Source organism: Callospermophilus lateralis, chromosome 13, assembly GCF_048772815.1.
Source record: "Callospermophilus lateralis isolate mCalLat2 chromosome 13, mCalLat2.hap1, whole genome shotgun sequence".
Classification (NCBI taxonomy): domain Eukaryota; kingdom Metazoa; phylum Chordata; class Mammalia; order Rodentia; family Sciuridae; genus Callospermophilus; species Callospermophilus lateralis.
In genome coordinates this window covers 54,238,752-54,257,986 of record NC_135317.1, presented here as the reverse complement: position 1 = coordinate 54,257,986, position 19,235 = coordinate 54,238,752, and the positions used below count along the sequence as shown (strand labels likewise).

The following is a 19,235-nucleotide window of genomic DNA, read 5'->3' as shown; positions in this document are numbered from 1 at the left end:
GCTTCTCCTGCTTGTGTTTCAGCTCTATCTGATGAGTCCTTTGGTGCAATGAAAGGATGTCAATGATCTTGAATATAATCACATATGGCTGCTGGATCCATGCACAAGTTTAAGTCAAATTAGAAAGTAAATTCACTGCCAAGAATGCTTTAAAAGTCATAGGGCCAACTGATGAACCACTGACAAGTCAGTTTCCTACTCTGTTTTCTAAACTGTAAGTGATTCATACTAAGGGACTAAAAGGGAATCCCCTCCCCAGATTGAACACTGAGCACCAAACCAAACAGCCTGTCCAGGGCAACAGCTACCCGAACACACCAGTCAGCTGAAAGAGTCATTACCAAATAAATACATAAACACATAAACTCATTTCCATGTTTAAGATAATCCTCTCAGTGGACAGATAATTTCTGTTCATCTTCCTCTCACAGATGCCATTCTCCCCCAGACAGACTTACATTCTCACCAGCTGGCTTCACCCTTCCTGGACAGATGTTAAAACCCCTAGGCTCTGGGCTGCAGACCCCTGTCCCAGCTCCAAGCTGTCAGGTCATGCCCAACGCCCCCTGGGGCCCCATGTCCCTTACCCCAGATGTCATCCCCTGCCACCACTCTAGAGGTTTCAGCCTCCCCTAGCCAGAGCCTGCCTCCCAAGACAGGAAGTGTTAGCGTCCAGCCTAGCCCTTCATCACAAGACAGGCAGAGTATCTGCCCAGAGACAAGACTGTGCTGTAACTGAGAAAAAGAGGAATCACCATTGGGTGAAGTTAGATTAGTGCTTTAATGTGTCTTTCTCCATGAATATAGCCATTTTGTGTGTTTTTTTTTGTTTGTTTGTTTTTTTGTTTTTTTGATACTGGGGATTGAGCTCAGGAGTGCTCTGCCACTTAGTAATATCCTTAGCCCTTTTTATCTTTTTATGTTGAGACAGGGTCTCACTAAAGTTGCCCAGGCTGGCCCTGAAACTTCTAATCCTCCTGCCTCAGCCTCTCCTTGCTGAGATTACAGGTGCATGCCACCACACCTGGCCATTTCATGATCTTTTAAAAGCCATTTTCTGGAAGTTCTTTTCCTCATTGTGAGGCAGAAGATTAATAAAGCCATTGGTCTTAGACCTGAACTAAGAACAGAAAGCCATAAAACCAGCCTAGGCTGGGAGGTCCAAGCCCTGGGCTCTGCACAGTGCACACTGCCTCACTGCACACTGCACCATGGTATAATGTGGCCAAAGTGTCATTGTGACAGTTACAACTGCGACTAGCTCCTTCCACCAGACATATGGGGTTTTTGTTGGTGGTGGTGGTGGTGTGTATGTGTGTACATGTGGTGCTGGGGATTGAACCCAGGGTCTTGTGCATGCAAGGCAAGCACTCTACCAACAGAGCTATAGCCCCAGCCCCAGACATGTCATTTTGCATGTTTCAGAATTTAAGCAGAAGCCATTCAGAATAATCAAGCCTTCTAAACAAGCTAGACATTTCCTGTCGGAGGCCACAGGCCAAGCCTGAGCCCCACCATCGATCCTCTGCTCAGGGCAGCAGACTCAGGACGTGAGCGCTAATGGGGGGACATGAGCACCAAACCAAACAGTTTCAGAGCAGCTGCCCAGGCCAGAAAATATCCATTTTTTTTGGGGGGGGGGTATTAACTGAACAGAGATTTTTAGAGTTTGACACACAAAATTAAGCTATTATGCTTAATTCATCCAGTGTTGAGAAAATGGAAGCCTTTAGCTAAACCATCCCCAAACCGGAGATGAAGGCAGCTGTGGACATCAGATGCCCAAGCATTGGGTCTAGAGGACTCTCTCTAGGAAAAAGTGTGCTGATTGCTCCAGACCCCAAGAAGGCACCTTCCTCTGAAATATCTGTACAGGGTCAAAGAGCAGTCCTATTATCTCAAAGGGCTCATTTGGAACTTAACTCAAAATTCAAGTTTTTTCTATGGAAAAAAACAAAACAGTGTCCAGGGCACTGACAGCCCCCGTGTAGAGGCCACTGCAACACCTGGATGTAAAGAGCAGGTTCCAAGTTTAGAAACTCGGCAGAAAGCTTGCAAAACTGGACCTAGCCCTCCTCTTTGATCACTACTAGGTATCTGCTACTGAAAATCAACATTTCTGCTATCAAATTTCTTTTGTCACATTCATCTTAAAATAACTCCACGTGTAATACTTTCACCTGAAAGGTCCTTTTGGAGATGAGCCAAATGAGCCAGCATCAGATAGTACTGGACAGGCAAACCACTGCTGCTTCTCCAAGCAAGGGAAGAAAGACCTGCTAGTTTTTCTGGGGATATTTTGCAGTTTGGGCGTTTTTTTTTTTTTTTTCTCATTGTTTTGTTTTTTAATGCATTTTGTGCAATTTTTGCAATTCATTTACTATTTACCAGCTTTTAAAAGCATGCTAAGATGTAAGTGTGCCATAAAGTAGGCAATGGGGAGTTAAAAGGTGAAGCCCATATTGTAATGATGAGCTGAAGAGGAAAGTACTGGTACTTTGAGCCTCCATTGAAGACTCCCCACAATCTGAGTTATGAAATAGTTCTTGATTCACTCATGCCATAAGTCATGGTCCTTCCATCATGTATGACAGGAGCCTAGAAATCCAGCAGCCTCAGTGTCCTTGATGCCAGGCACAAAGCTGGCATTGCCAGGTCCTCCCTCAGGACCTGTCCACCAAGTTGGGTTCTGGCCTGGATGAAGGATGAGGGACTTGGCACTAGCACAAATGAGAAACAGAGCAGAGAGGAGTGAAGTTGGTCCTGTCAGTACTGGCTTCACAAGGTTTCTGCCTTCCTTGTGCTTATGTCCCCTTAGTCATCTCCCAGGACCTTCTCAAGATGCAGGGAGATGAGACAGAAAAATCCTGCTAGTTGGGGTAATGCATATCTGTAAACTCAGCTACTAGGGAGGCTAAGGCAGGAGTATAGCAAGATTGAGGCCAGTCTGGGAAACTTAGTGAGACCCTACCTATCTATCTCAAAGAAAAAAGAAAGGAAAACCCTGACATTTCTTCAGCCTACTAAGTACCTAAGGTCCCACTGAGCACCCTACAGTGACACTCACTCAATACTCCAGTATCTTTTTCCCAATTCCCACAGTGCAGATGGGGAAAGTGAGGCCCATGAGACAAGTAACTCAGTCAGGGCCTTAAATAGTGCCACAATCTAGAATCATCTGTCTGTTCTAGCTCCAAACATCCTGGAGATTCTCAGACTTTAGTGGCCCTCAGAATTACTCCAATAGCTTTAATGCGGGTTCCTAGGTCCCAATCCTAGACACGCTGCCCAGGTATGTGCCAACTGCAGCCCTGGAATGAATGTGGGTTTCTTTCATTTGTTGCACGCAGCCCAGACAACTGTGGTGGTGTAGCGTGTGGCTCAGACGTCAATTCTTCCTTCCCTGTGAGTGACCTCAGCAGCCCAGAGGACAGTAGAGGTGAGTTTATACCTGCAGCCTTAGCTTGGTGACTGGCTTACTTTGTGCATAAATAAACACTGTGTGGAGGGATTTGAGTGGGAAATCTGTATTTACAGTTTCCTTATAACCCTTCAGCACATAGACATTTTGAAAAGTGAATGAGAGACAATTCTCATCATTTTTCATTTCCAGATGCTTTCTTCCATTAATCATTCTAACCACTTGCTTCACAAAGTCCCCTGGGCATTTATGGAGCACCTGGGTGCAATCCTAAGTAAAGGCAGAGGCCACTGACAGCCCATAGACCAACTCCTATCCTAAAAATTGCTTGATGGGGCAAAAAGCAGAACCTCTCTGGCAGGAAAAAAAGCAATTTAGATGAAAAGAGGTTTCATTCCCTACTCCAAATTCACCTGAATTCTCATGCCTCCATTATCTAACCTGAGAGGGAAAGCCTGGGTGTGGAGTCAGAACTCAGGTTCCATTTGCTGTATCCCTACTTGCTAGCTGTATACATTTGCTTGAGTCTCATTTCCCATATCTACAAAATGGAGACCAATAATGTCAATCTTCCTGGTTTGTTGAAGGGTAAAGAGAGAGTGCATATTCAATGTGTAAGACTACCAGGTGCTTTTCAGACACTCAAAATCCTAGCCCAATTATCCTCAGCTAATTTAGGACAACATACCTTCTGCATTGGGAACATGTCTTTTCTCAACCAGTTCAAGCTTTTTAATCCTTTAGGGGCAGATCAAGGCCACTCTCGTCCAAGAGGCCTGCTCTACCAATGCAGTCTTCCTTTCTCCCTCCTCTGGCACCCTGGTAGTACTGCCTGTTTTGTAGGACTCAGCACTCAGTGTGGCTGGGAGATTCATGGACCTGATCTGCTTGAGGACAGGCCTCAGTTTACACTCCTCTGTGCCCTGCTGTGCTCAGCACAGTCTTCAGGAGTTCCCTCTTAGCTTATGAGCTGACCAAGGTGACTAGTGGAAATTTAAGCCTATTAAGATACAGCCCTGGAAAAAGAAACAAGTAAGAGACCCATGTGCATGTTCTCCCTATCATACCCCTGTATGTTCTGTGGTGGGCAGGCTGCCCTAGGGCTCCCATCCTGTGCTGGGGTCTGCTGAGTACCTGGGATCTCAGCCGGTCCACCTCTTCTGACAAGCTTTGTCTCTCCAGGAGAAGCTGGTTCTGCTTGTGGAGCAGCTGCACTAGCTGCTGGGCTGTGGCCTGGCTATGCTTATCCAGCTGCTGGAGCCTGGAAAAAAGCCACCACAGAATTAGAGATGGGTTCTGAAAAGAGGGTACTTGGGAGATCAGAAGGGACAATGGTACACTTTAGGGCTCTCTGTGTTTTAGTCAGCTTTCTGTTGCTGTAACAAAATACTTGAAATAATCAACTTAGAAGAAGAAAATGTTTTAATTTGCTCACTTTCAGAGGTTTCAGTTTATGATTGTAGCACAATATGGTGGAAATGTGTGGCAGAAAAAGCCCTCATCATGGAGGCCAGAAATTAAAAGAAAGAGAAAAGAAGCTAGGGTCCCAATATTCCCTTTATGGGCACACTCCCAATTTCCTAACTTATTCAAACTAGACCCCACATCCTAAGAGAACTATGGGCTAGGGACCATGCCTTCAACCCATGGGGCTCTGGAGGACATTGAAGCAGTAATAGTGTGTATCTCAGGGAAGCTCCTGATAGTGAACTATGAACTAGAAGTCAAGAGTGACCCTGAGTTGAGGCTCTGGCTAGCAGCAGATGTGCAAGGGAACTGGGAACCTTGTCAATATGTTGTCAGTTAGAATCAGATACAAGATGGGTAAGTAAAAGAAAAACTAAAAGCCTTAAACTCACAAGCAAAGGCCAAAGATGAGGAGTCCAAATGCTCCATTGTTCAGCTGGAACCCTCTCTGGCAAGCTAAGCAGACTGCTGGCCCTAGCTGGGGAAGAGGGTGAGGAATGATGGAAACACTGAACTAAGGGTTTTCCATTATTAATCACTCAGTCAATCACAAGTTCCAGCATTGCTGACCAGATGTCTTTAAAAATCCTAAATTTGTCATTCTGCTGATGGGCTCTCCTCTCCCAACTTGCTAATTCATTTAAACCATTATCTTCATCTGTCCACAGACAGCTTCCTACAGCCATGACAATGTAGGCTTCGGATTAAATTTAGAGTTGAACAACTACCCAGAACTGTTCTGGAAAGCAGCGTGCCATTCCACAGCTCTCACTAATCAAAAGCACCCACAGGGAAATTAAATTGTATTTTCACAAGCAAAGAATAGCTCCTGGTACATTTCAAACTCCAGGTTACCAAGTCAAAGACCTGTTCTACAAAGACTAGCCTGGGGGCAGCCCTCAGTTCAAGATCTCCCGGGTCAGTGTTCCTGGTAGGCTCTGAGTACAACTAAACATTTACAAAGCCAAAGATTCGGGCCTTTGGGTTGGGGTGAGTTCTCATCTGGCGATGGCGGGTAAAATGCATTCTGGGAAAGGTGGCAAAGGTCTACAGCTTTACTCACACTCTCCCAGGACTCTTCTGCAAAGCACAGTACAACCCTCTCCCCGTCCCCTGCCAACTCCCAGGAGCTATTCTTAGTCTCAAATGGACTCATCAAGTCTTTGTGAAAGGGTCCGCCCTGCCCCCACTCCCCAACTGCGAACACTCAGCGGGGTCCTGGTTTTCAATTACACCACCTTCCGGAAACTTCTCACCTGGCATGTCTGGCAGGTGCAGGAGTGAGGAGTGGGGCGGTGACCACACTGCGCATCCTCACAGGCCCTCCCAGCGGTGCAGCGGGAGGCAGTCCCGCAGTTCTGCGGCTCCTGCGCTCGCTGAGTCTGGGGGACTGGGGGATTGTGGCTTCTCCTTAGCTCCTCCTTAGCTCCTTAGCTCCTTAGCTCCTTAGCTTCCAGGTGCCCCGTCAGCCCTGGGCAAAGACCATCTGTTCAAGGATTAGCCTGCAACTGCGCCCTATCCTCCCTCTTATCTGGGAGAAGGAAAACTAAGTTTCTGGCTGATGAAGCCATGGCATCTCCGCTAGGGGTAGCTCATCCGACCCCACCCCATCACGCAGTTATGGGGGCTGGGGTAGATCTCTTGTGAGAGGGTCTCAAAGCCACCCCACTGGGGCAGAGCAGACAGAAGCTTTCCCGCACTGCCGGAGGTCCTGGCAGGGAGAAACTGCGCTGGCCACCTTTTACTAGAGCCCCTGCTTGCCGAGGAGCCCTGGATTGGCTCTGATTGCTGTAGCAGAGAGGTCAACTGCCTTTTTTTCTTGAGAAGCAGACAATGTACTACTTTCACATTAAAATCAGGCGAAAAACAGCGTTAGCAGTTGAGCTCCCTAACTGTAAGGTGGCTTTCCCCCTCCAATCACATCCTGGATGTGGAGAGAGCCCCAGGCTAGAGCTACTGAGGCAGAAGTCCTTTGGCTTCCTGCTTGCTCGAAAAGGATTGGAACAGAAGCTTGCGATAAACAAATGACACTATTATGGTTCAACTGCAAGAAAGCGCCAGAGTGGCTCTTCTCCATGTGGTTTCTTGCCCTGTGCTTGGATCAAATGGGAAAATGGTCCCGCGGACCGATGGGTTCAGTATGTGTTTTTGGGCTCCTGAAAAGGGACGGCTGCCCCATCCAGTGCTATGAGCCAAGCCAAAGTCAGCTCTCGCGGCACAAAAAGCTGGCCATGGACAAGCCACACTGGCTCTGCCACCAGAGAAGGGGCCAGTTCCTACCTAGACCTTTCTCCTAGGGAGCCCTCAGAATTTAGACAAGGCTCACTGGGGCTTATTTTGCAAACTGCGGGCAATGGGACACCTCATCAGTTACAGGGTAGGGGTTGAGGGAACCCCACCCAGACCACCTGAATCTCGTGGCTGGGTGTGAGCCTCAGTACAGCAGAAAACCAGCTGCTGTGAGAGGTCATATTCTGAGAAACCACCCCTCCTCTAGGAGGTGCATTCTCACTAACACTGAAGAGCTAAGGGCAGAAGCAAACTCTGTTTGTTTGCTTCCCCCCACCCACCCACTTTATTGAGATGGTGTTTCATTATGTTACCCAAGCTCTCCTGGAACTCCTGGCTCAAGTGATCCACCTTCCTCAATCTAGGGAGTAGTTGAGACTGTGGCCCAGGCCAACCACCCAGCTTGACTTATTTTTAAAACCAACTTGAACAACTCCAAAAAGTTCATCACAGGAGTGTCCCCCACTCTTTATTTATGTGCCTTCCTTTGGGGGGCAGGTTCTACCCCCTCGTTCCACATACAGTAGTGAAGTCAGTCACAAACTCAGAAAACGTAAAAACAACACTAAACCCACATTTGTTAATTTTTTTTTTTTTTTTAAATAAAAGGGAGTTTGTTAAGGAAACACTTCTGTGACAGTTCTCTGAAGGCCTGCTAAAAACACTGGGGAAATTTTTTAAAAATTATTTTTGGAAAAACCCCAAATACTGCCCAACTCAGTCTATGTTCTGGTAATGGATCTTTCACTACCATCAGAAGAGATTTCTGAATACTATATTGTAGATAAATAAACTGTCCTTTATTTTCCACAGTGGTTATTATTCTCAGTTTTTATGCCATAAGTCCATAGTGTCATCCAGTCATAGCTACAACTCTCACTCCTGGCACAATCAACATTTGCTGAGCTTTTGAGCTTACTGCTCCACCTTGATTATTCAATTCCAGTTTATTACAGTCATCTGAGTTACATGTTAGCATGATCATCCCCATTTTATGGATGATGAAACTGAAGATGACAGGTTAACTTGCACAGAGACACACAGAGTTATGGTAGAAAGCCTGGAGTCAAATCTAGGCAGTGCCCAGTTGGTTAACTCACTGAGGTTATACACTACACCAACCAGCCTTTAGTAAACACTCCTTTTTTTTTTAATTAAATATTTATTTCTTTAGTTTTTAGGTGGACACAGTATCTTTATTTCACATTTATGTGGTGCTGAGAACCCAACCCAGTGCCTCACACACTCTAGGCGAGTGCGCTACCAATTGAGCCACATCCCCAGCCCTAGTAAACACTCCTTGTGGGTTAAGTACCATGTTGGCCAAGAAACACCTGAGAAAAACAACTTAAAAAAAGGAAAGTTTTATTTTGGCTCATAGTTTCGGAGGCTTCAATCCATGATTGCCTAGTCCTGTTGCCTTTGGGCTTATAGCAAAGCAGCAATCATGGTGGGAGAACATGGCAGAGGAGATTGCTCATCTTATGGCAGCTGAGATGCAAAGAAAGAGACACAGGAAGGGACTGAGGGTCCCAATATCCCCTTCAAGGGCACACTCCCAGTTATCTAACTTTCTGAAACTAGGCCCCACCTCTTAAAGGATTTATCATATTCTAATGGTGCTATAGGCTGAAGACCAAGTTGGGAGACATTTGGGATCCAACCATAACAAGTACCAATGTAGACACTGGGAGTACACAAAGAATTACAAATGGTTCTTGCCCTCAAGGGATTCTCAGACATTTGAGGAGAAAATGACAGGTGATGAAATAAGTGTTGACTTCAAACAGAACAATGTGAAAGCATAAGGAGGAATGATTGATACAGCAAAGGCGAGGTACGGGAAGGCTTCTGCTTGCTTAGGAGAGAACTCTTCATTCTACATTGAGCACTCACAATATATAGGGTGATGTGTTAAATGCTTACAATTTTTTTTAATCTTTAACATTGACAAGAATTCTAATGAGGGAGGAGCTAATTATTATCCCCACTTTAAGGATAAGGAAACTAAGGTACAGGAAGGATACATGACTAGTTTAATATTACTAGGCTGGCAAGTGGGATGTGAGAAAATAGTAGATATTGTTCTTCCATGAGCCAGGCACAGGGCCTTCCCACAGGGGGAGGTACTGTAAAGGCTACGGAGTGTCTGAAAACTTCAAACTGTTCTGGCTGGTCCAGACATTGTGAGCTGCTCAGAGGAAGGTAATACTGGGCTTAGTGGAGGTTGGTAGCAAATATGAACTCTGTCCTGCAGGCAGTGGTAGTGCCATTTTCCAAAAAAGGATGAAAGGAGGGATAAGCCTGGGGTAGAAGAGAAGATCTGGGGTCAGAACAAGTCTGAGATACTTGTTGGACATAGTTATGAAGCATAAGGCCCAGGAATAGCCCAGCTAAAGCTCTAGCTATGCAAACCAAACCTCTTGGGAGGTGAGGCCACGAATGTGGGGCAAGATTTGCCTGGGAAAGACTGGTAGAGATTTTCAACTGGAGCAGTTTGTTAAAAATGCAAGTATCAGGGCTGGGGATGTGGCTCAAGCGGTAGTGTGCTCTCCTGGCATGCGTGGGGCCCTAGGTTCGATCCTCAACACCACATAAAAATAAAAAGTAAAGATATTGTGTCCACCTAAAAATAAAAAATTTAAAAAAAATGCAAGTATCAAAGCTCCCATGATCTGATGGCTAAGAACACGGGACAGTCTAGGGCTGGCAAAACACAGGAAGCTGGCCAGATGTAGAGACAGATGACTCAGAAAGTAAGAGAAAGCCAATAGAGAAGCAGATCCTGGAGGTCCAGGGAGGAGAGAAGGAGGAGTGGTTTGTGTAAAATGCTACCTGATGGCAGAGCACCATGCAGAGTTGTCTGACTGGGGAGAGAAGGGGAGATTATTCTAGTGAGCTGGGCTGAGGGGAAGGTAGTAAGAATGGGAGCAGCCTGAACTGGTGGGGAGGGGACTCTGGAGTAGAGAAGGTAAATCCTCAAAGCAGAAGATGGCAGGCTTCCCAGGGGAAGAAGGTGCCCAGGCCTGGGGACCTGCACCCTCCTCCCTGAGACAAGAGGGAAGGCAAGCTAAGGGGAGAGCTGTGGCGAGAGCTCATGTTCAGCAGCTTCTGTATTCCCTCAGGTCAGGGCAGGGCTGTTTGCTGAGAAAGGAAAGTCAGGGTTAGGCAGCTGGGGGGCTGCTGCAGAGGACAAGGGCACTGGCCAGGGCTAGTGATATCTGTTAGGCTGAGAGCTTGCCCTCTTGGGAAGACACAGGTGTCCTGACTCAGCCATTGGATGTCATCAGCCCTTCTTCTACCTAACCTCCTCATAGGGCAACTGTTCTATACCACCCCCACCCTCCTGATCCTCCCAAGTGTTTCTTGGTCTTCACAGGACTACAAACTTCTTTTCAGTGGTTGGGTCTTGGTGTGATTGTCATTCTAAGAGACTGCACTTTCTTTTGTTCTGTTTGGGTCTCTTGTTTTTAGCTATTTCCTCTACAAGGCATTAGATAGTGGACAGAGCAAGCGGGGCTGCCATCGTGGGGCCTGCAGGAATTTGGGTAAGGAGCCCCTGACATCCTGCAAACCACACCCAGCCTCCATGTGGTAGGAAGGAAAGATAGAATCAAGAGATTTCAGAGCTCAACTCCTAATTAGACCTCCCCCACCCCATTCTCCCAGTCTTGTATCTCATCTAGGGAGTCCATCCTGTCCTAGGGCCCCCCAGGATATGTGTGAATCTTCACTGTGCTGTCAAGGCATCCAGAGCAGCTGTGGCCAGGCCTTCTGCCCCTGACCCAGGCCTCATCCCCTCACCCCTGAAGCACCTGTGCTCCTCCATTCTCACAGGGCATAGTGGGGTCAGCTGGTCCATGAGAAAGAAAGGACACTTAGGCAGCTATGCACCCAGACTGGGTTGCTATTCTAACCTATGGCATAGAGTTCACGCCTTCAGTACCTGTAAGTACACAACTGTAACTCTGGGCAAGATGGAGGACTCTTGGGAGAGAAGAGCAGCTGCCCAGGCTGGGGTAGAGTTGCCAGTACAGCCTCCCCTTCTGTTCCAAACCAGCTCTAGGAATTTAAGGCACTAAGGGGAAGGAGGCTCTTACTATGGAAGCAAAAAGGCCCAGGTTTGTAAAGGTACAAATGCAGATAAAATCACAGGAAACATGTGTGCTGGGCTGGGGCAGATATCTATTGGTCCAACAGTGATTCTGTCAGCCACACCCACAAGCATTATCAGAACCAGCATTTAAAAAAATATATGCAAGACTTCAAGATAAGATGGAGCAAGTGGTGAAATACAAAACAACTTTATAGAGCTGAGTGGGCTGGGGAAAATATCTTATGCAAAACAGAAGCAGTGCAAGCTGCCAGCTCTGGTCCTAGGCTTCAGACATTCATTTGCTATGAATACTGTGAAAGCAAGTGAATACATATATTTAAATTTTTTATGTTGTATGTTATACATACAAAATATATGCAGTGTATAAGTAAGTTATGAGATATAATAACCAAATGAACACTTGGGAACCTAGTACCGTGCTACAGGGCTGCTACCCAGGCTTTCTTCTCCAGGCCAGTCCCCAATTCCTACCCCAGGGGTGGCAAATATACTCAGGCATGAATGTTTTCATAAAAGAGGTGTCAGTTACTTGCACCAATTCCACCTGGGAGCTTCCTACTGACTACTTACTTTAGGGTTTTTGTTTGGGGATTGTATTTGCTTGTGGTAGTAAAATGTCTTTTGTTCTAAAAACCAGAGCCCCTTCCCTGTGGTCACTCTGACAATGGCAAAGATTTTCCTTCCTCTTCTTAGATAAGTTCTCAAAATGCTCAGAACAGCAGTTTGCCTGGGAGAGGGGACCTCCTCATGGAAATGAAGGGCATTTTCTAAACAACATATAAATTTAAAAGGTACAAATATTTTGCCTGTAAATATGCACTCAGTGTTCTACTGTTCCCAGTACCATACTCTAGTCTTTACTGAGCATTTCCTAAAAGCCCAGGATTGTAAGAATTTTGCATTCATTACCTAATTTAATTCTCATGACAACACTGCACAGTGGGTGTTATCATCTGTATTTTGTGCATGAGAAAAGCTAGGCACAAAGAAAGAAGTCATCTGCTCAAGCTCACAGAACTAAAAGGGTAGATGCAGGATTGCTAAAGCCATTAAGGACACCCTGCAGTAGGGGAGCTACTCTACGCTTGCAAATGCTGGGGGGCTGGGTCCAGCTCTCTCTCACTTGAAACATTCTCCCTGCCTGATACACAGACACACACACACACACACACACACACACACACACACACATTTTTAAAATATCTACACTTAGGGCTCCAGGTGGACAGGCTGAGCGTCCTTAGTATCTGATGCGTACCTGAGGTGGCTCCCTAACCTGAAATTCAGCCCACCACAAACTCATCATGGGACACTGTACTCATCTGTGCTTCTCCCAGTGTCCCTCTCATATAGGTGGGGCAGTCCCACAGCAGCCTCCTTCTCCCTCATTGCCCACATAACTCAGTCTCCCAGTTTGGTAGATGAGCTCTCTAAACCTTCTATATATCTCCCCAGCCTGTACCAACCCATCCCTCCCACCTTCACTCCCTGAAATTGGATGGGCTGGCAGCCTTCTTTATCCAAATCCCTGCGATACCTTCTTCTACTTGGCCTCTCAAATCCATAGTACCCATGATGGCTAGACTAGAAGGATCTTTCTGGAACAAAACTTTCATTATGTCACATTTTCAATGGCTATTTATAGCTCTAAGTGTAAACACTGAATCCTTTGCAATGGTGACCAGGCTCTTTGCCATCTGACCCCTACTACAATCCCCTCTCCTCCTACATAGATATCTCAGTCACTCTTATCCACTTTGCAGAAATGTCCATTTGCTTCCTGACATTACAATAATGCTGTGCTCTCTGCTTAGAATGCCTTCTGTCCCTAGTCCTTGTGGCAAAGTTTTCCCCAGGCCCTTCCTCTGCACTTCCATGTGACTTTATACATCTTTTCATAGAGAACACCTCTACCCTTGACACAGTTATTGCTTCTCTGTCTCTCCCACTGAACTATGAATTTTCTAAGGACAGGAACAGAATCGTGTTCAGCTTTCCCTCTCCAGTACTTAGAAAAGGTACCTGACATTTAAGCTGCTGGAATAAGCAAGAGACTTTCTAATGTATTCTGTTTATACTAAATATAAGACATGTAATTTCATCTGTAGTACAATTTCCATCTATAGTTTCATTTATTACATTATGTAATAACTTTGTTCCAGGAAAAGTCTAACAAACAAATTAATGATTTTAGTACAGCAGTGGAATTGGCAATTTTTTTCTTTCTACATTTTTCATTGTTGCATTATAGTTGCATATAATAATGGGATTTGTTGCTACATATTCATATGTGCATACAGTATGGACTTTGTCAATTAATCAAAAGAATCCTAAATTAGGTAAATGAGTGTTGGGCTTGGAAGCAAGGGACATGAATTCAAAATCCTATCATAAACTAGCTATTTTGCCTTATTCCAGACAATTCCAGGTTCTCCATTTGTAAAACTGAGGTAATAATATCTCCTGGCCTCCTCAATCAGAAACACTGGGGTGGGTCCAGCAGCATTCATTTCTGTAAGCCTCCCTGGGTGACAAATGAATTCTCAAGTGTGAGAACCACTGGTACATCATAATTCACAGTATTAATCACACATACAAAATGAGTTATCTGGAGAATAATCTTTGTGTGGCTTCAATTTTTGATGAAAACAACCATCCAAATGAAAACTATCCTAGTCTGTTCCTAAAATGTTTTGGCATCAGACATGAGAACATAAGCAACTCCTGTTTAAATCTCAGGTCCCTCTCCTGAAACGAGGGAATAAACTCTTAACTGAGATTCAGCAAACATCAGACCACAGACTAAATCCAACCTGGCCCACTGTCTATTTTTGTACCATCTGCCTTTTGAGAATGTTTTATATTTACAAATGTTTGGGAAAAAAAGTCAAAAGAGACTAATATGTGAACATTGTATGAAATTCCAGTGTCAGTGCCCCTACATAAACTTTTACTAAAATGCTGCAGTGCTCATTCATTCATTTATTATCTAGGTCTGCTTTTGCTCCAAACCCATATGCGACAGAGACCATATGGCCACAGAGCCTAAAATATTTATTACCTGATCTTTTAGAGAAAAAGTTTGCCAACCTTAGGGCTAGAAGATAACCAAGTTCTCTTCCAGCTCCACATTTCTACAAAATTATGACTTTACAGAATTTTGCTACATTCCTATATTCAACTATCACTAGCTACACAGTCATAACAATATACTAAGTTGAAGTTCTGAAAACCCAATTATCCTAATTACCACTTTAAGTAATTAATTTTGGCAACTCAAACATGCTAATTTAAAGTCATAGACTTTGTTTCAATACTTAAATTTGCTGCTGCATTTTACATAATTTCACCTCATTAATGTGATCATACAGAAGCAGTATGCTAAGCAGTGTTCTTAAGAAGCTGGAACTCAGATCTAAGCCTTTATCCTCACTTAGAAAATTAAGGTGCTTTCAGTGGCTACTTTGCTGTTTAAATGGCCTTTGCCCAAATCTACCCTGTTCAACAATTATTTCAATAGAGTAATTCATTCTGAGAATCATGCAGTTCTGAGGAGAGTTTACACCTTCAGTAAAGAGAATTTATGTTCCTGTACTGCCCTTTTAATTTTTCATTCTCTTAAATTCCCAATTAGCCTTGCTGCCTACAGGGGCTGCTTGGGAGCAATGAAGCAGGGATAGACCCCTGCTTTTCTCTCCAAATGAATCATGTCATGTTAGAGCTGAGAGGCACCTTAGAGATCTTTCAGTTCAGCCCACTATGATGACACTGAGGCCCAGAAAGTACAAGTGACTAGCACAACAGCCTATCTGTAGGAAATCTAGGGCTGGAACTCCAATTCCAAACATCAGCCCAGGCCTTTCAGAAATGGATTTTTAGGGCTAGGGATGTGACTCAGTAGTAGAGCTCTTGCCTAGAACATATGAGGACCTAGGTTCCATTCCCAGCACAACCACTGCCACCCCCCCCCCCCCAAAAGTGTAAAAGAACTCACCAAGTCTTCTATTCCATAACAAGACATAAGGATTTGAGGGAAGGACCCTGAGGAAGGTAACAAACACACTGGACAACTTTCTGGGAATTGGCTCATCTAGGCTCATTTTCTGAGGCTTGGGGGCATGAGAAAAGAGAAAGAAATCCCTAGACTTTCTCCAACAGGTTCACTGAAGAGAACCAGTTTGGGTTTTGTATTGTATTCTTTTTAATTTCTAATCTGTTGTAGCTTGATGGCTTTGTGAACTATAATAAAAATAAGGTAACATTTTTCTAATTGCTATAAATGTTGCTAAACATTCTAAATCTAGGTTCTTATTTTTTCACAGAGTGATAACAGTTTGAGAACAGGTCTTGGCCTGGAGAGCATATTTTGGGTAGTACTGATGGAGTCCACATTAACATGAAAGATACAAATATGGGAGACCAGAGGCTCAGAAGCCACACTGACCATGCAGTGAGTGGACAAGTGGAGAAAGGTGAGATGTTCAGCAATTCTGGCTGTATTACCGCTGTCTCCAACAGGTCCCTGAAGCCTCTGACAGTTGTCACTGGGGCTTTCTTAGAGACCAGCTGCTTAAAACTGTGTTTGTACCAGAAACAAGAAACAGTTTGACCTCAGGGTGTCGGGAGCTGCTCTGGAAATACAGGCCCTTAAGTTCTGAGCAAGAGATACTGAACAATTATTGCGCCCCACAATAACCTTCACTTTACCTTCCCTCGGATAATGAGGCGTCGCTCTAGGAGTAGGCATTACCTCCAGGGGTTAAGTTACACTCACCTGTTCCTTTGTAATCCTACCGCCTTGCCCTTTTGCCCTTTTGGGGAGAGATGTTCCATGGAACCTCCTCTTGTGTGTCCCCTATATAAAGAATAAAGAATTCCAATGGCGCTCTCTCTTTCCATGGACCTCTAAGGTGGGAGAGCTGTCCTGGATTTTGAAAAGTTACTTCTGTGTGTTTGTTTTCTTTCTTCGCCATTTTCTTAAGTTATTAGAATAGTGAGATCTGTGAACCCAGCATAGATCGCCAGCTACCATAGATGGTGATATCAGGGCAGTTAGGAACATGTGCTACATTTCTCCCTTGTCACTTTCTTAAAGTCTAAGTGACATCTGACCCAGGCTGAGCTTATAATGCCTAGGGAGGACTGGGTGAGAATACATGATCCTGACACTATGAAACAACAGGGACAGGAGATAACATGTCAAGAATTTTGGACTTTGGAGCTGAGGATATGGCTCAGTGGGACAGTGCTTGCATAGCAAGCATGAAGTCCTGGGTTTGATTCCCAGTACTGCCAAAATACTACCACTACTACTACCACTACTACTAATTTTATTATAATATTTAAATATAATATACAATAAATATAATAATTATAATAATAATTATTATTATTCAATTTGAAGAAAACAGAAGACCATTTGTTTCAAGCATTACTTTTTTTTTTTTTAAGCAAAAGCTGAATGACAATGAGCATAGCCCCATTGTACAAAGAAAACAGGGCAGAAAAATAAAAATTAGAATTTTTGCAGAGTAGAATCCAGCCTGCATAAAGCTCAAGATCATACAAAAGCATCAGCAGAAAAATCCACCCTGCCTCTCACTTCATGCCTTACCTCACCCTGGACCTAAGCACCTCTACTTTAAAAAATGAGTGTTTATTTATAAATAATGCAAAACTTATAAAAGGTGTAAGAATAGTATCAAGAATACCCATATGCCTTTTATCCAAATTCATCTATTGTGATAGTCTTGCCCCATTTGATACATTATTCTCTCTATTTTTTTGGGGGGGGGGCATATGGGTATTCTTACTATGTTGCCCAGGCTGGTCTTGAACTCCTGGCCTCAAGTGATTTCTTCACTCAGCCTCCCAAGTGCTGGGACCACACCCAGAATTTCCCTGTTTCCCAGTATATATAGTACTTTTTCCAACGTTCTTACAGTAAGTTGCACACATCATCACCCTTTCTTCCTAAACGCTGCAGTGTTTATTTCCTAAAAACAAAGGTATTCTCTTTGAGAACCAAAGTATATAATCAACTGCCGTAAATTTAACATTGATATAAAACCTTTACTTAATCTACTAAATTCCAATTTTGTCAACTGACCTAACACTGTCTCTTGCCCCCTCCAGAAAACATCTTTTGCACTTAGTTGCACTTTAATCTAGAATACTAAAAAACAAACAAACAAACAAAAAAACTAGCTTTATTTTGATGAATGCTTTTTGCAATTAAAGCAGGCTCAAAGGAAGACATGGAACTATCTGACATCCGGAGGTCCTGCTTAGTTGCCATCTCAGGTTTTAGGGGCTCAATACTGTGTTTTCAAGGAAGATTTGACTCTAATGAAGTCGTTCTGTTGCTCCCAGAGTCTACAACCCTCCTGGAGTATATCAAGTGAGTCCTCCTCAATTTCCTTCATATTTGACCATCCTCGGGGTACCCAAATTGGTCACAGAGGTGTGAGTGAGTAAGAGTGAGCCCTCAACAGCTAAGTAACCAGATTCAGTCACTATGGTGCACTTACTGGCACACATCTTAATTAGGTTTTAATGCAAGTAATTTGATAACAACTCCTGGCCATCCACTACAGAACTGTCAACGCTGAAAGCTTTTTATTTAGTTTCTCTTCCCTCTATACTGAGGCAGCCTCCCTGCTGACCCTTGTCAAAGAACCCCATCTGCTGGTTGCCACGGTAACTGAAGGCGACCAATTGAGCTGAACAGAGTGACTCAGAAATAAAATCTGCAGCCAAAGGAATTCTGCGAAGAGTAATAAATCATTTAGTAAAAGGGGGTCCTCTACACAGTGATGAGTGTTGGGATAATATGATGGCATAACTCTTCCAGCTAGAAGGTCCATGACAGATCAGAGTGATTAGGCCTGCTGGAGGGCTCATTTGGTTTCTAGTGGGCTCCAGCAGCTGAAGAGTCAAATCCTGTCCAATTTAAGTGCCACTGTGGGGGAGAAGGAACTAGCTAAGTCTAATTTTTTAATAATCAGGCTGTAAATTTTTGAAATTTTTAAGGAGTGGCAAGAGAGTCCACCTAGGCTTCCAATACTCCTTACTCTATCTTTCTTTCTTTCTTTTTTTTTTAACATGGCACAAGTTAACAATGCCCAGGTAGCCCAGGAAGCTACAGAAGACTTGAGGAAGGTGGCAAAGAAAAATATTAAGAATGCTGTGGAATATGCCACGTTAGCACCATCTCTTTGTCATCAATCAACTTTTACATGTCTCAACCAGATGCCATGTGTGTGCACAGACTGTGCGGTCCTTGAGGTGGTAGGGAGACCTGGAATTCAACTGGCAGGGTGCCAGGAATATCGTGCTGGATGGCCTGAGAGAGGAGGAACAGGGGTTTTCTCCTGCAATAGGCCTTACAGTGTTCCTTAAAAGCAAATATGCTTCTTTCCTAAATTAAGATTTCCTGAAATCTTAATTTAGGGGGCAGAAAATAAAGGGAAATAAGTGCCTTCCTTGGGGGCTACACTGGGTAACAGCAGCACACAGCAGCCACCCCTTACCCCAGCCCCTCACGATCAGCTCACTGCACCCAGTCATGGCCCCTACTCCTGCTGTGTAGACCAGGAAACCCCTAAAGACAACAGTGCCTGGAGTTTAAAAGTAAAAGCCCCAGACTAGCTAAATAATCCATACAGTAGATAATCCCTATCTGCCAGTGACTTGATGGTTGTGTTGGGCAAGGCCTTGACTGAAAGCAAATTACAATAGCAGAGGGCTACAGGACATAGGCATTAGGACTCATGGTTGGGGGCAGTCTTACCCCGAAAGCTCATCTCCTCAGACTGGGTGACACTATTTTCAGAGGTACATGGGCAGGACTCTCATGGTGTCCCAATCCCTGATCCACAAAGCAAGGGGAGTACCCTATGCACTAAGTCATCCCCAGAGATAATTTTCTGCTTCACAAAA

At 44.4% G+C, this 19,235-nt stretch overlaps 1 protein-coding gene across 4 annotated transcripts in view; it reads right to left on the bottom strand.

The window, feature by feature from the left end:
• Sdccag8 (SHH signaling and ciliogenesis regulator SDCCAG8) overlaps positions 1-19,235 on the bottom strand; it is a 233,922-nt gene that overhangs the window by 6,002 nt on the left and 208,685 nt on the right. For all 4 annotated transcript variants that reach the window (XM_076832046.1, XM_076832047.1, XM_076832049.1 and 1 more), the window contains one exon: positions 4,556-4,682. In XM_076832046.1, the coding sequence (XP_076688161.1) occupies positions 4,556-4,682 (127 nt within the window). The remainder of the gene's footprint in view (positions 1-4,555; positions 4,683-19,235) is intronic.